The sequence below is a fragment of the Euleptes europaea genome, chromosome 7 (assembly GCF_029931775.1).
Source record: "Euleptes europaea isolate rEulEur1 chromosome 7, rEulEur1.hap1, whole genome shotgun sequence".
Lineage (NCBI taxonomy): Eukaryota > Metazoa > Chordata > Lepidosauria > Squamata > Sphaerodactylidae > Euleptes > Euleptes europaea.
Window position 1 is genome coordinate 74810136 of NC_079318.1, and position 16117 is coordinate 74826252.

General features: G+C 42.5%; 1 protein-coding gene across 1 annotated transcript; it reads left to right on the plus strand.

Annotated features, from left to right (window-relative positions):
• Positions 1–3433: 3433 nt before the first annotated feature.
• On the plus strand, positions 3434–15617 carry DNAJC27 (DnaJ heat shock protein family (Hsp40) member C27). The gene is made up of 7 exons (XM_056853162.1): positions 3434–3563; positions 5986–6068; positions 6661–6730; positions 8537–8701; positions 10812–10934; positions 13208–13368; positions 15483–15617. The coding sequence occupies exons 1-7, from the start codon at positions 3486–3488 to the stop codon at positions 15613–15615; spliced, it is 813 nt and encodes a 270-aa protein (XP_056709140.1). The 5' UTR covers positions 3434–3485; the 3' UTR covers positions 15616–15617.
• The last annotated feature ends 500 nt before the right edge of the window (positions 15618–16117 follow it).

Consider the following 16117-nt stretch of genomic DNA (forward strand, 5'->3'; position numbering starts at 1 on the left):
TTTCCCTTCCCCTGGCAGTAGCTACCCCCACACACACCATTGGCAATGAGATATGGAATGTGAAAGATAGGAATTCAGAAAACCTCCCACACATATTGTTACAACGTCATAAAGATATAACACATTCAATTGCAGATTAAAAAGCAACCCTCCCGATGGGTCATGGAAAATGGCTGCCATAGTCTGGAAAATCTAACTTTTCCCACTAACATGGCAGTCATCTAGGCTTTATTGCAATCTTTCCCAGAGCTCTGCAGCAGAGCAGGTTTGAGAAAGACTGGATAAAACCAAGCTGGATAAAACCAAGGAATGACCACAGCACTATGGGAAAGCAGGAAAAAACCACTTCCTAACAGCATTGAACATGAAGCACATAACCTATGTGAAAAAGGTTCAAGACCGAATTATTGTTCTTCTACAGATGTGAAGAGGAACTCTCTAATCATATCCTTTATTTATTTACAGTATTTATATGCCTGTCTTTCTCCCAGATAACTGGGACCCAAACCCTTCCCACTCACCACTCAGTAATGCCATCCAACATCCACACTTCTGAGATTGCAGGCTTCTAAGATCAGACAGTTGATCAATTTTAAATATTTGTACATTCCTATCCTGTAAGCTCCAAGCAGTCAGCAAAGCACAAGGTAATAAAAATCACTAACCCGTTCCCCAAAATAATGGTAACTAGAAAATAAATGAAATCTAGAAACAACCCCCCCACACACACACAAACAAGAAAATCTGATGTTTCTGGAAAAGGGAAATTTACACACCCTTTCCAAAGTTTAACAAGTACATTAGGACATCTATATTATTGAATTCCAGAAAGGTAGCCACATTAATCCATATTACAGCAACAACAAAACCCATTTTCCAATTCTTCCCACCAAGTAATTTTTAAAATTTTATTTACTGCCCACCTTTCTGAAACTCAAGGCAGATTACACAGTGTAAATCAGTACAATTAACAAATGGGTCATCCCATAAACAATGTAATAGGATTAGAAAAATCTGAAGTCAAGAAGAAATCTGAAACAAAGCATAAGTAACAACATAGCACATTAAACAATTCAGAAATTACATAGTAATACATACAGCAACAGATAGTACATACTACATATAGTGCACAGTCATAAGAACATAAGAAAGGCCCTGCTGGATCAGACCAAGGCCCATCAAGTTCAGCAGTCTGTTCACACAGTGGCCAAACAGGTGCCTCTAGGAAGCCACTAACAAGACGAGTGCAGCAGCACCATCCTGTGTTCCACCGCACCCAAAATAATAGGCATGCTCCTCTGATACTAGAGAGAATAGGTATGCAGCATGACTAATATCCATTCTAACTAACAGCCATGAATACCCTTCTCCTCCATGAATATGTCCACTCCCCTCTTAAAGCCCTCCAAGCTGGCAGCCATCACCACATCCTGGGGCAGGGAGTTCCACAATTTAACTATGCATTGTGTGAAAAAATACTTCCTTTTATCTATTTTGAATCTCTCACCCTCCAGCTTTAGCAGATGACCCCGTGTTCTAGTATTATGGGAGAAGGGGAAAAACTTCTCCCTGTCCACTCTCTCCAAACCATGCATAATTTTATAGACCTCTATCATGTCTCCCCTCAGCTGCCTTCTTTCCAAGCTAAACAGCCCTAAGCGTCTTAACCCGTCCCCATAGGACAGTTGCTCTAGTCCCCTAATCATTTTGGTTGCTCTTTTCTGCTCAAGCTCTGTAATATCCTTTTTTAGGTGTGGTGACCAGAACTGTACACAGTATTCCAAGTGTGGTCTCACCATAGATTTGTACAAGGGCAGTATGATATCAGCAGTTTTATTCTCTATTCCTCGTCTAATTATAGCCAGCATGGAATTTGCCTTTTTTACAGCAGCCGCACGCTGGGTTGACATCTTCATTGAGCTATCCACTACCACCCCAAGATCCCTTTCTTGGTCTGTCGCTGCCAGCACAGATCCCATCAGTGTATGTGTGAAGTTGGGATTTTTTGCCCCAATATGCATCACTTTACACTTACTCACATTGAATCTCATTTGCCATTTTAATGCCCATTCTTCCAGTATGCAGAGGTCCTTCTGGAGCTCTTCACAGTCCGATTTTGTTTTAACCACCCTAAATAAAATAAAAACTACCCTAAATAAAACCACCCTTCCCCTTCTCAACACTCCAGACAAAGGACCTTTATTAACACAGGTATGTTTATCTTTTGTTTTGTAAACTTTCTTAAGCTCATTCTCCAGACAAGCAGCAAATAAATTAACTAATAAATAATATATGCCCACAACACAAAAATCTCAGGCATACATTCAATAAGACTTTCATGCCTGATGGCTATCAGCCAACTCCATAATATCAAGTTTAATTTCTGTTTACTGTGTGCCACTTTAACGATCTAGGAAATTTTAGGATTTTATCGTCAGGGCAGGGTCAGTGCTATAAAAAAGTCTCTTCTAATGGCCGTGAGAAACAATTGTTGGTGGAGAGGAAGGGCTGCCTAAAATCCTGAATGTTCACCCTTTGCTCCCTGAAGTTCTGAATCCCCCTTCCAGATTTGTAGATTACTCTTGGGCTAAATATGGCCCTAGTAAGAGTCACCGTTAAGACTTATTTATTTACATTGTTTATAGTCTGCCTTTCTCACTGGGACTTCGAGGCAGATTGCCCAGATTGAGTCAATACAATCAACGAGATGGGACATTCAATAAACAATGAAATAGGATTTGGGTTGTAGATCCCCAAAAAAAAAAAAAAAAACAGGAACTGAAGCAAAGCATCAGTTTTAACATGCCCCATTAAACAATGCAAAACAAGACAACAGGAGCCAACCTGCAGCAAACTATCCACAGTAGTACAGACCAATCTCCAAGTTTTTATATTTACACATGGCTTGAACCGCATCACTATTTTAAAAACCCCCACCGGCATTTACCACTTCAGCCTGCAAAACGGCTATATGAAACTTCAGTCTGCTTTTCAAGCCATGCAGATTGTTAAAGAGAGGGCAGACCCTCATGCACCTGGCAGCATTTCTGCTTGTTCGATCGCAATTCCCTCTCTCCAACACACTACAAACTTTGGTGAACAGCCAAGGCTAGTCTTTAGGGTTTATGCCTGCCACGCCCCTTCCCTGTTTCTCTCCAGCCTCAACAGCTAAAAGAGCATCTCAGCTGTCCCGCCCGCCCCGTTACATCTGAGACAGCTTTGACCACTCTGGCTCAGTCTCGCGAGATCCCCTAGCTCTCGCGTGCGCGCAGAGCGCTCTTTCCCAGTTCTCGCGACATCTCCCAGACTGGCGGAGCGCTGTCCAGCTCTGGCAGTAGCGGCGGTAGCAGCGTCAAGTGCCGGGACCATGGGAGGCAAGGGAGCGGCAAAGAAGACCCGGGTGGGCGGTCCGTGCGGCGGCCCGGCTGGGGCTCCCTGAATCGGATCCAGCGTTGGCTAAAGAGGCGGGTCGCCTCCGCGCGGATATGGAGGCGAAGCGAAAGGAATCGCGCAAAACGTTGAGGATCAAAGTCATCTCCATGGGCAACGCGGAGGTTGGCAAGGTAAAGGGAGGGCAGGTGTGAAGGCGCCTTATTGGTCCTCGGGATGCTGAGTGACTTGGTGAGGAACCAATCCGGTGTGCCTATGTGATACGCGGTATTATGACAGTTGAAGTCGGTTGGTGGAGGATGAGACACAAGCCTGACGGGAGCTGAGCTCCCAGCCCGGACATTTGTTATTTACTTTTTATCTTTAATTTAAAACATTTATATCCTGGGTTTCTCCTGAAAAGTACCCTAAATGGATTATGCAGTCAAATCTGAACAATAAACAACCAAAATGCAGAGGGGGAAATGAAACAGAAGTGGCAGGCGGATTGGCAGACAGTGTGGAGTGGTGGTTCAAAGCAGCGGACTTTAACCTGGAGAACTGAGTTCGACTCCCCACTCCTCCATATGAAGCCTGCTGGGTGACCTTGGGGCTAGTCACAGTCCTCTCAGAACTCTCACAGCCCCACCTGCCTCACAAGTTGTCTGCTGTGGAGAGAGGAAGGGATTGTGATTGCAAGCCGCTTTGAGACTCCTTAAAAGTAGAGAAAAGCGGGGTAGAAAAACCAACTCTTCTTCTTCTCTTCCTTCCACTTTTTTTCCCATTGTATATTTTGCCATGTTTTGAAAGCCTCAGAGTGAAAAACAACGAAAAAAACAAATGAACACATTTCAAGTAAAGCAAGTAAAAATAACAACTGTACTAATCATAATTATAAAGCCATACCAGAAGCAGGTTCCCATAAAAATAACATGGAACTGGAATGAAATTCCATGACTTAGTGATAGAGCAGCTGCTTGGCATGCAGAAGGACCCAGTTTCAATCCCCAGCATCTCCAGTTAAAGGATCTGACAGTAGGTGATGTGAAACAGGTCTGCCTTGAGACCCTGGAGAGCCGTTGTCAGTCTAAATAAACAGTATTGACTTTGATGGCCCAAGTCTCTGAGTCAATATAGGGCAGTTTCATGTGTGTTCTTACACACATTAAAGCTTCTAAAACATGGGTTCTGTTGATTCTATAAAACCTCCAAATGCGTCTCCCAGCATGGTGTAGTGGTTAAGAGCGGTAGACTCTAATCTGAAGAATTGGATTTGATTCCCCACTCCGCCACATGAGCTGCAGACTCTAATCTGGTGAACCAGGTTGGTTTCCCCACTCCTACACATGAAGCCTGCTGGATGCCCTTGGGCTAGTCACGGTTCTCTCCGAACTGTCTCAGCCCCACCTACCTCACAAGGGATCTGTTGTGGGGAGAGGAAGGGAAGGAGATTGTAAACTGGTTTGATTCTCCTTAAAAGGTATAGAAAGTCAGCATACGAAAACCAATTCTTCTTCTTCAAGTTCCATAGCAAAGGCACCACTGCTGAGAAGGCCTTGCTTCTTAACATTTTATGCCTGATGGTTCAGATCAATGGCCCTTCTAGTCCAACATCTTATTTCACACAGTAGCCCGACAGCCCCGCCTCCCCCCACCTCCGGTATTCACTTGGTGATTGCCGCTATATCATGTGGCAGTGAATTCCACAAGTTAACTGTGCTTTGAGTGAAGAAATGCACCTTTCTATGATGGCCAAGAGTGAAAATGATAGAGGTTTATAAAATTATGCATGGGGTGGAGAAAGTGGGTAGAGAGAGCTTTCCCATTGTCTCTCATAATGCTAAAATTTGGGAGGCACCCAATGAAACTGATTAATTAAATTGTGGAATTCACTGCCAGTGCATAATTTTATAAATCTTTATCATGGGTCCCTTTAGTTGTTTTTAAACTAAAATGCTCCAAAACTCCTTATCCTTTCCATGTTGGAAGGTGCTTCTACCCTTTGATTATTTTGATTGCCTATTGTCCAGCCAACCTAACATCAGACAATGACAGGCACTCAGGGGGCACTGTTGGATGATCTGAACTCCTGGGGCTGAAATGTCTTGTGTAGAATATGGGAAAGGTCCAATGAACTACAGAAGAAATTTAGAAGGTATTACAGAAAAGATTTGACCCTGGTTATCATTTGCCTCATTTCTGATGGAGATGTCAGGGATTGAATGTGGGGCCTTCTGCAATCAAAGCAAGGCATGCCCCCTTCCCCTAATCTCTCACATAAACCTGCAAACAAGATGCAGTCAAAAAAGAGAGAGCAGAAATAAGATATTGTTTGTTTCCCCTTGTTTCCAGAGCAGTGTCTAAAGCAATGAGAGGAAACTGTCATCTAAATTTTTGGCAGCGTGTAGTGTTTCAAAATGGGAGGATTCAATGTTTTGGGTTGTACGTACATTTTGTTTTCAGTTGTTTAAATGTAAAAGACTGATTGGTCATATGTTCAAGCAGGATATTTTTTTTTAAAGATCAGAAATAATCTTTGCAGACTTCAGAAGGCATTGGTTGGGGATGAATAGACAATTTGGCCAATTGGATAAAATTATCTGTTGTTGTTTTTAGAGCTGTATTATAAAGCGATACTGTGAGAAGAGATTTGTGCCCAAGTACCTTGCAACAATTGGCATTGATTATGGCGTCACCAAGTGAGTACCCTTTTCTTGTGACAGACAACAAACTCGCACCGCAGCTGTAATAACAGAAAATCCAATGTGAGAACCAAGGGGAAATGCACACATGTACAAATGTGTGAAACAGAGAGATTAAAAACCATGCTCTGATTGAGATGCATGACTGTGATGGTCAGTGATTCTGCAACCATGATGGCAGAAATCGCTGCTCAGGAACTGCTGCTATATCTGTGAGAATCTTGTGATGCATATTATGTTCTCCATGCAAATGTATCCTTGGGGGATGGTTGGAGCACGTCACATAGAGAAGATTTTGAATGTCAATCCAGCTGTTACTGTGATGGTAGTGAAAGCCTCGGTGAAAAGAAATGGAAAGTATGTTTTCTAGTTGATTTTGTATTTCATTCCCCAGCTCCTTTTTAGAGTTATCAGCGCGCTTCTCAGATGATCTTGTCCAATTTTAAAATATAGCAGAATTCATCAGTGCTGGTGTCTCCTTTCCTAGTCGGCAGTACTTAATTGTTGACTGCGTCTTTAAAAAAAAGAGTGAGAAGGAGCTTTGAGCTCTTGTTTTTGGATCTGATGGTTTCCTCCCTTTTTCTTTCAGAGTGCAGGTCCGGGACAGAGAAATTAAAGTGAACATCTTTGATATGGCTGGGCACCCCTTCTTCTATGAGGTAAGGGAGAAAATAATGGGTGTTGATGTAGCCAAGGCTCAGAACTGGAGATTTCTGGCTCTGGGAATCTAGATGGCTTCATGGTTTGTAGGCCAAGAATGGGACTGGAAATCAAGTTTTAGCCTCTCCTGTTAAAGGATCCCAGGTAGCAGCTTTCTCTGCTTGAGATCCTGGAGAGCTGTTGTGAGTCTAAGTAGACACTACATGGGACTTCCATGTGCCCAACACTGTTCTTGACTCAATACAGATGCTAACATAGTTGCCATTCCAGTGCCTGTGTTGGATATACATTAAAATAAACAATGTTTGTTAATTGCTGAGACCCACGTCATTATCATATCATGATAAAGGGGCCAACCCTTTCTTGCTTACAGATAGCCTGCTAATCTAAAACAACTTCTCACCCGCAATGATAAACTACTTAACAGTAACATGGAGACCAGTACCAAGGCCTGTAACAAGGTGCCAACTTTGCTCTCATATAGATCCTAGCAACACCATCGCTGGGCCCAGCAACGTCAGCCATACTATCTCAGGTTCATACTCCTGTTCATCTTCTAACGTGATTTATGCCATCACATGCCAGCAATGCCCTTCCACCCTCTACATTGGACAAATAGGCCAGTCCCTGCAACAAAGATTAAATGGACATAAGTCTGACATCAGAAACCACAACATTCAGAAACCAGTGGGGGGACATTTTAACCTTTCAGGACATTCCGTTGCTGATTTAAGAGTAGCAGTTCTCTTACAAAGGGGTTTCAAAGGGGGATTAGAAAGAGAGACTGCTGAATTACAACTAATAATGAAGCTCAAGACTATGCATTCTCCTGGACTGAATAGAGATCTGGGATTCCTGTCTCATTACCAATGCTAATTTCTCCACGCCTACTACCCCTCTGCATATCACACCTAATCCAATATTGCCTGCTAATGTCATTTACCTGCTTTTGACATTTTCATTGCCATTGTGTGTCTAATTCACTTGTCTCAATTTAAGGATAGGTAGAATGACATTCTAGCTGAATCTAAAGAAGTGAGCTATGGCTCACTAAAGCTCATACCTTGCCAGAAATTTTGTTAGTCTTTAAGGTGCTACTGGATTCTTGCTCTTTTCTACTGCTAGTGACAGACTAACATGGCTACCCATTGTCATCTATCATATCATGAGTTGCAGAACTGTGGCTAATTTTTATATTGGCTTGCAATCATAGCAGTTGTAGGTTGGATATTATGTGGAAACATGTAGCAAATGTCCAGCTATAGTTCATAGACAGGTTATGCTTATCCTGTGGTACCCTATTTTTATATGATTATCTTTTAAAAATTGGAGAGAGTGGGACTGATGCAACCAATCGGAGCAAAAAATAATGAATTTGGTCTTAAATTTCCTTCCTTTTTTATAGTTCATGTTTGTCATCCATTCTGTCATGCTAAAATATTCTATATTGTCTGTGTAAAACCATAATTATGTATAAAGTGATCATATCCCCTTATTTCTAGACAGAGGAGACACATCTGCTTATCTCCTTCTTCTGCCCATTCTCCAGCAAATTGCACCATTTCAAGAACAAACATTATGGTGTGAGATTACCATGTTCATCCAGTGCTGCTTTCGATTCAGAATAGATGCTAACACAGCTGTCAGTCCTATGTCTGTGTTGGATTGGTGCATGTTATAGGAGACTTTCTTGTAAACTCCAAACTCATGCACCAGTGGTTTATGGTACTTGTGGTCAGTTCTTTTCTTTAGAGCATCCTGATGGTCCAGAGTAACCAGCTTCTTTGTTTCTATCCTCTGCATAGGTGCGCAATGAGTTTTATAAAGACACCCAGGGGGTGATCTTAGTATACGATGTTGGGCAGAAGGAGTCATTTGATGCTCTCGACTCATGGCTTGCTGAGATGAAACAGGAACTCGGACCACATGGAAACATGGAAAACATCGTGTTTGTGGTGTGTGCCAACAAGGTAACTCAAGAGGAGCATAAAATGTAGAAAATCTCTGCTTAAAACATTGTTCTTTAGCAGAGACCTTCAAATCATAGAGCACTGTTTAGTAGGGAGACTCTACTAATGTGAATTATGGACTTTAAAAAATGATCAGACAAATTAATGGAGCCTTAAAGTGTGCCTAGAGTTCATACATATGGAGGCAAGTGATGATGGATTAGAGCCACCATTGCGTCTTGTTTGGGAATATCTATCTGGCTATTGTTGGCCTTAATATTGGTTGATTGATCCAATCTTGTGGATGGGTTTTAGGAAACTGGAGGGTGGAAACTTTTTTTAAAAAAACCCTTTCTTCATTTTTTCAATTTAGTCATTTTTGTTGACTCAGTTGCATGTTAGAGTTTTGCTACTAGGACACTCTTGTCGAGCTTTCTAGCTGCAAATGGTTTAGCAACAATTAACGGCAAGTATCTGTGATTGTAAAATACGTGAGGATGGCCATGGTGGCTTTTCTGTGTGTTACCTGAAAGTCTATGGAACCATCTCCCATAAGGAATCTGCCAGATCTTGGATTTCTGTTTTGACTCCTGAATATGCCACTTAGAGATGCACTTACTTCCTGCCATTGCTGTGTGTTATTTCATTGTTTTTATTATTTTTTTTGATATGATTATTGTTATTTTGTTGCTGTTCCTCATCTTGGGAATATTTTATTGAAAGGCAGATAAATAGTTTTCTAAATATACAAAATAATGCAATTCATTAGAAGGGAAGAACCAATTGTTATATTATTTATGCATGAAAGCTTAGGTTATTTGAAATAATAGAGTCTGTGTTTCAGGCATTTTGCTCTGGGTCACAATATGTACAAAGAATCCAAAAGTCCCACTGCTTGATTGTCTTTGGTAAACTGCAGATAGCTTCTTTGATGTTAATCATATCACAATGGCAAGTAGTCATGTAGGAAGATTTTCTGTTACTTCCTCCTTCACTGTTCATAGGGTAGAAAAGGTTAAGGATGTTTGACGTTCCCTAAATCAGAAATGCCAGGTTAGTCTGGCTAAAATGCATATTATAATTAATTTTGCATAAAGTGCAGATTTCATGGCCTAGATTTGTGTGACTATGGTCATTTATGCATGGGAGTTTTACCTGAGGTTCGTTGCTGACTGGACCCACACTTTCCAGTTGGGAATCTCTGTACCAGCCGCCTCCAAACTCAAATCAAGTCCCGCCCCTTTAAATGCTGCTTTGTAATTGGCTTACTTCACAGCGCTCACTGTGAGAGAAGATTTCCCCCCCAAACCCAATTGCCGCATAAAAAAAGCATTTTAAGAACAAAAAATGGAGCAATCTGAAAGAAGGGGGTGGGGGAAATCCAAGCCGGGATTTTAAAAAGCCTTTCTTCTGCTCAGAAAGAGTTCAGAAGAAGCAGGAAACATTTGAATCCCCGCCTCTTTACACGCTGCTTTGTGAGAAAAGTGCTATAGTAAATAAATAAATATATGGGTAACCCCAGTTGTCATCTCTATCACAACAAGCTACGCTTTAACTCATATATAAAACATCTATTTTTGCAGAACTGTAGAAAACAAAGCCAAATAGAACACAGAGGATGATTAAAGATATACCCAAGGGCCTGTTAGATTCAGTGAAGATGTTCTCAAGAGAGCAGGCCTCCAGCTTCCATTATTTAAAGTGCATTAATTGCACTGTGAATACTACATTATATCTTTTCATGCCACAAATATCCCCTCTGAACAGAGGTTTCCAAAGCTAGCCAACTCCCTTCAGTCATGGCTGGAGAAGAGGGCATCGTTAAGAGCTGTTGGCAGCCACCATGATGCAATTTCTATGCACCATGCCAACTTGGCACCTGGAATTTGTCAAGCTTTGGATTATGGTATGGTAAAATATCTCTGCAATGATGAGGGCTGGAAATACTTATGAATTCTCTGATATTTGACAGTTGCTCTGTCTCTGCAATTGTGGTACAATTATACCTGGGTGGTAAAATCTGAGTCCTGCAGATGGTCTGTTGTGTGACTCAGATGCGTAGGACCTTGGGTCCTTCTCACAAAGGTCATCTGGAAAGCAGGCTCATGATCTTCTCTCACTTGTGTTTCAGGTTGATTGTGCCAAGCTCCGTTCTGTTGATGAGAGTGAAGGGCGACTATGGGCGGAAAGCAGGGGTTTCCTTTATTTTGAGACCTCAGCGCAGACTGGAGAGGGAATCAACGAGATGTTCCAGGTACGAACTGATATGCCAAAGTGGCACTCCTTCAACAGTTCTTCATTTTGGCTTCCAGTGATTGGCATGCTCTAAGCTCTCCATAATGAAAACTCTCTAAAGTGGTGTTTTGGGGCCTGTATATGAGAGGTGTTTCCATTTCTGTCAGCCTAACAGCCTGGAAACTCTTAGTTAACGTAACATTGAAGCAGAATTGATTCTGCTGGGATTTTATTTATTTACATTTTATCCCACCTGTCCTCAGGGCTCCAGGTGGTATACGTGGACCTTCCCTCTCCCTTTTTGTTTTCATGATAACCCAGTGAGGTTCATGGCTGACCATTTAGTCTGTCTCTGCTGGATTCTAACTATTCTGTAGCTTTGTTCATTTTCTCCCTCTTCCTTTTGGATTATTTCTGGCAGGGGCCTTTCTGTTATGTTCTTTCTGATTTAAAATTGGCATCACTCATCCCTCTTATACCCCAAAAGGTTTACTTTTAGAATGTGTAAGATGAAAAACTATCCTTCCATGCTTCTTGGAACACATCCCCTGTGTTTTTGCATGAATCACTGATCTAGGTGGATTACTTCATTGGAAGGACTCACAAAGAGACAGAAGAAACAGCATCTTCCTAGGTTAGTTAATTCTGGTAGTCTTCTACTTTGGGAGTGATAAAATGGGGTAATCGCTCCCAAAGCCACAGCTGAATTTCCTCACCCACTCCAGTAGGGTTACCAGCCTCCAGGTGGGGCCTGGAGATTTCCTGGAATCACAACTGATCTCTGGATGAAAGAGATCAGTTCCCCTGGAAGAAATGGCTGCTTTGGAGGATGGACTCTATGGCATTATACTCTGCTGAGGTCCGTTTTGTCCCCAAACCCCAGCCTCCCAAGTCTCCATCTCCCAAAACTCCAGGAATTTCCCAACCTGGAGTTGGCAACCCCATACCCCAGGGAGACTAAATAGAAGGAAGCAAGGCCAGAACTGTGAATCATGCAGAGACAGAGAAATCAGCCTTCTCCATGAATGAATGCTTTGGGCTCACTTTTAATCTATTTATTTCAGTGGCAGCTCAGGAGGTTTCATTGTGTGAAAGAATTCTTTAAAAAGTCTTGCAAACCCAAAATGTGTTGGGCTACCATGATAAGCTCTTTCATCAGCTTCTGGTTTTCCTTCTCCTGCTTTTTCCTCCGCTTTTTGGTGTTTCCTCCATTTTTGCTTCTCCAAGCCCTGGTTCCTCCCCCTGAATGGACCCTTTCTGCTGCTTCAGCTCCCACCCAGTTGGCTGAGGGCTCCTGACTGTGCTGCTGCAGTGTGGGGGCAGCCAACAGGAGGAATCTTCCGCCACTGCCTGTTTTGAGGCTGGGGGGAGGTGGCAGCGAATTGAACCTTCTTACAGTCAGATGGATCTTCTGCGGGTGTTGCAAACGATGCTTCTTGTATTTGGGTATGCTTATTTTTTATTTATATCCCCCTTTTTTCCTTAATCAGTACCCAAAGCAGCTTATTGCAATGTCTCCCACCCCCCATTTATCCCCACAGCAACAACCTTGTCAGGTAGGTTAGGTTGAGAGATTGTGACGGGCCCAAGGGCACAAGCTTCCATGACAGAGCATGGATTCAAACCCGGTTATCCCAGTCCTAGTCTGACAGTCTAACTAGTGTGCCACACCAGCTCTCAAACTGAGCTCAGGGGATGCATACCACAGTGTTAACATCTTCCTGACCTATCTCCATTTTAGATTCCAGGCTGAAGTGAGCAGCCTTCTCTGCAGCAGCCTTTCCCCCAGCCCAGGCTGGCTGAAGGTTCTCTCCTGTGTACTCCTAGGAATGTTCCTTTTTATTTTATTATTTTATTTTATTCCCCACTTTTCTCCATGGGGACCCAAAGTGGCTCACAACGTTCTCCCCTTCTACATTTTATCTTTGTAGCACAAGAGTTGCAACCATGCATGGCCCTTGGCCCTGTCAATTACTGCTTGAATTTTATTCTGTTTTTATTGGTATTTAACGAGGTTTTATGGTCTTGGTACCCACCTTGAGCTTTTAAAATAGGACAGATTATACAGTGAATAAGTAAGATTATACATGAATAAATAAGACCCACTGTTGCAACATATTAGTCCCCCCCCCACCTCAGCCACATGCGGAGACTAAGGGGAGTCCAAGAGAGGAAGTAGTAATAGCAGGACGATATGGAGAAGGCTTTGAACTTGGTCTGGTTGACGAAATCAGGATTGTTCAGCAACAGCCTCATACCAAACTGTGCTAACCACCTTCTGCTTGCTTGCAGACCTTCTACTCCGCTATTGTTGATTTGTGTGACAATGGTGGAAAGCGCCCCACAGCCACCATGAGCATCAGTTTTACCAAAGAGCAAGCTGACACCATCCGGAGGATCCGCAGCAGCAAGGACAGCTGGGACATGCTGGGTGTCAAGCCAGGGGCTACAAGGTAACAAAGGTTCTGGCCTTTAGACAAGTAATCCATGCTGGCATATGAAGCCCGGAAGAATGTCCAGCTGGGAGAATTAGGGCTGAGGAGAGAGGGAGGAGACTGTGGACAAAGCCGTGGGTTTGGTAGCTGCGAAGGGAAAGATTTGTTGGAGATACTGAGGAGGAGCTGGTTTCTTCATGTGGCAGTTTTGACCAGCAGTAATTCCTTTTTGTACTCAGGTGGCTGTGACCAGTCTGTCACAACCTTCCCATTGCCAATGACCACACCTTTCTCTGATGCTCACTGTGGCTACCGGTGTCCATAACTCATCACCACTACCAGGTCTTCATTAATGTTTGAGCATCTCATGGACCGTTGGCTTCTAGCCCCACCCTGTCATCCAAGGAAAAGAGAACACAGCAGAGCAGACTGGCCGCCATGGCACTGCTTAGTTTCCTAGTTGCTACTACAGCAGTCGAAAGGCTTAGGGGTAGAGTGCCTGCTTTGCATACAGAAAGTCCTAGGCTCAATCCCTTGTTTATGAATTACAAGAGCTACTGTAGAATAGTAACAATGAGACTAAACTGAATCAGGAAGTATGTGTTTCTTAAATGCCATCAAGTCAACCCTATGAATTAATGACCTTCAAAATGTCCTATAGTTTAAAGCCTTGCTCAGGTCTTACAAACTGAGGGTTGTGGCTTCCTTTATTGAATCAATCCATCCATTTCCTGCTGCCTTCAGCTTTACCTAGCATTATTGTATTTTCCAGAAAGTCTTGATTTCTCATAATGTGACCAAAGTACAATTGCCTCAGTTTCGTCATTTTAGCTTCTGGGGAGAATTCAGGCTTGAATGTCGAACCCACTTATTTGTCTTTTTTGCGGTCCATTGTATCCATAAAACTTCTCACACCACAGTTCAAATGAATCAACTATCTTCCTGTTGGCTTTTATCATTGTCTAACTTTCACGCCCATACATAGCAATGGGGAATACTACAGTATGAGTTATCTTGATCTTGGTCGCCAGCAACACATCCTTACACTTAATGATGTTTTCTAGCTCCTTCATGGCTGCCCTTCCCAGTCTGTCTCCTTCTAATTTCTTAGTTGCTTTTGGTTGATGATTGAGCCAAGGAATAGAAAATCTTTTAATAATTTCACTTTCTTCATCATCAACTGTAAAGTTGTGTAATTCCTCAGTATTCATAACTTTTGTCTTTTTGATGTTCAGTTGTAATCCTGCTTTGGTACTTTCTGCTTTAGCTTTCATCAGGACTTGTTCCCAGTCTTCACTGTTTTCTGCCAGTAATGTTGTGTCATCTGCATATCTCAAATTGTTAATGTTATTTTCACCAATTTCATTAAACCTTCATCTAAATCAAATCCAACTATCATGATAAGTTTTTCATACAGATTGAAGAGATAGTGAGATAAAAAACATACTTGTCTGACACCTTTGCCAATTGGGATCCATTCTGTTTCTCCATATTCTGTCCTAACAGTCGCCTCTTGTTCAGAGAACAGATTGTTTTGATGCACAATCAGATATTGTGGCACATCCATTTCTTTTAAAACCAACCATAGTTTTTCATGTTCCACACAGTGAAAAAATTTTCTATAATCTATGAAGCATAAGCTGATTTTCTTCTGAAATTCTCTCGTAAGTTCCAATAACCACCATAAATTTGCAATATGATCTCTAGTGCCTCTTCCTTTTCTGAATCCAGCTAAAACAGGAAGTACTTGGTTTAATTCTTGCCTCTGCCACAGTGTCATTAGGTGGCGTAAGGCAAGCTACTCTCTCTTACTGTTCTTTCCATCTGCAGTATAAGGGTAACACTGATCTACTTTGCAGGGCTTTTGTAAGTAGGAATGTACATAAAGTGCTCCTAACATTCAAAAGCACACTACAAATGTGTTTACATTTCATTTATTTAAATAACATCAGTACATTTTATTGAGGCTGTTATTGCCAGAAGCCAGAATCCACGAGCCAGTGGGTGGAGCCAAAATACATATTCCCTTCCCCAGTTTAGTCCCTCCACAGTACCAGTCCCCAATGTCCTGCTTGCTTTTGATGCCGATAACCATGGCCACAACTCTGACTCAGCTCTTGTCTTTCTTTCAGGGATGAGGTGAACAAGGCCTATCGAAAGCTGGCAGTGCTGCTTCATCCCGATAAATGCATGGCCCCTGGCAGTGAGGATGCCTTCAAAGCTGTTGTCAATGCACGGACTGCTTTGCTCAAAAACATTAAGTAAAATGGGAAAAGGGGGAGAAGAGGCTTCCCCAAGAGCTGATGATCAAAGCCCTTTGGAGAAGGATACCCCTCTTCCTGCTGATCTTCTCTGTCCAATCAACAAGGGTTGACTCCTGTGTGTGCAAAGATGGTGAGGAACAAACAGGAAAGTTACAAGGGTTGACTCCCGTGTGTGCAAAGATGGTGAGGAACAAACAGGAAAGTTACCCTCACCACGTGCACCTTGCTCATCCAAAACTGTTCCCTCCACTCCAGCAACCAGCTTGGTACAGACGACACCTCTGTGATGGATTCCTGAATGCCTTGGCAGCTGTAATGTCTTTTCCCTTGCAGAGAAATTTGCCTTGGATTGGGCTAATTCTAAAATAGAGGAGATATTTGTGGAGATATTTCTTCCTGTGGCATCTCTGTGTTTTGTTATCCCAAACTTGGTGATGTTTGACCTGATCATCTGACTTACCACAGTGCTGCTGTTTCTTGGCCCTATATCTGACAACTTGCCT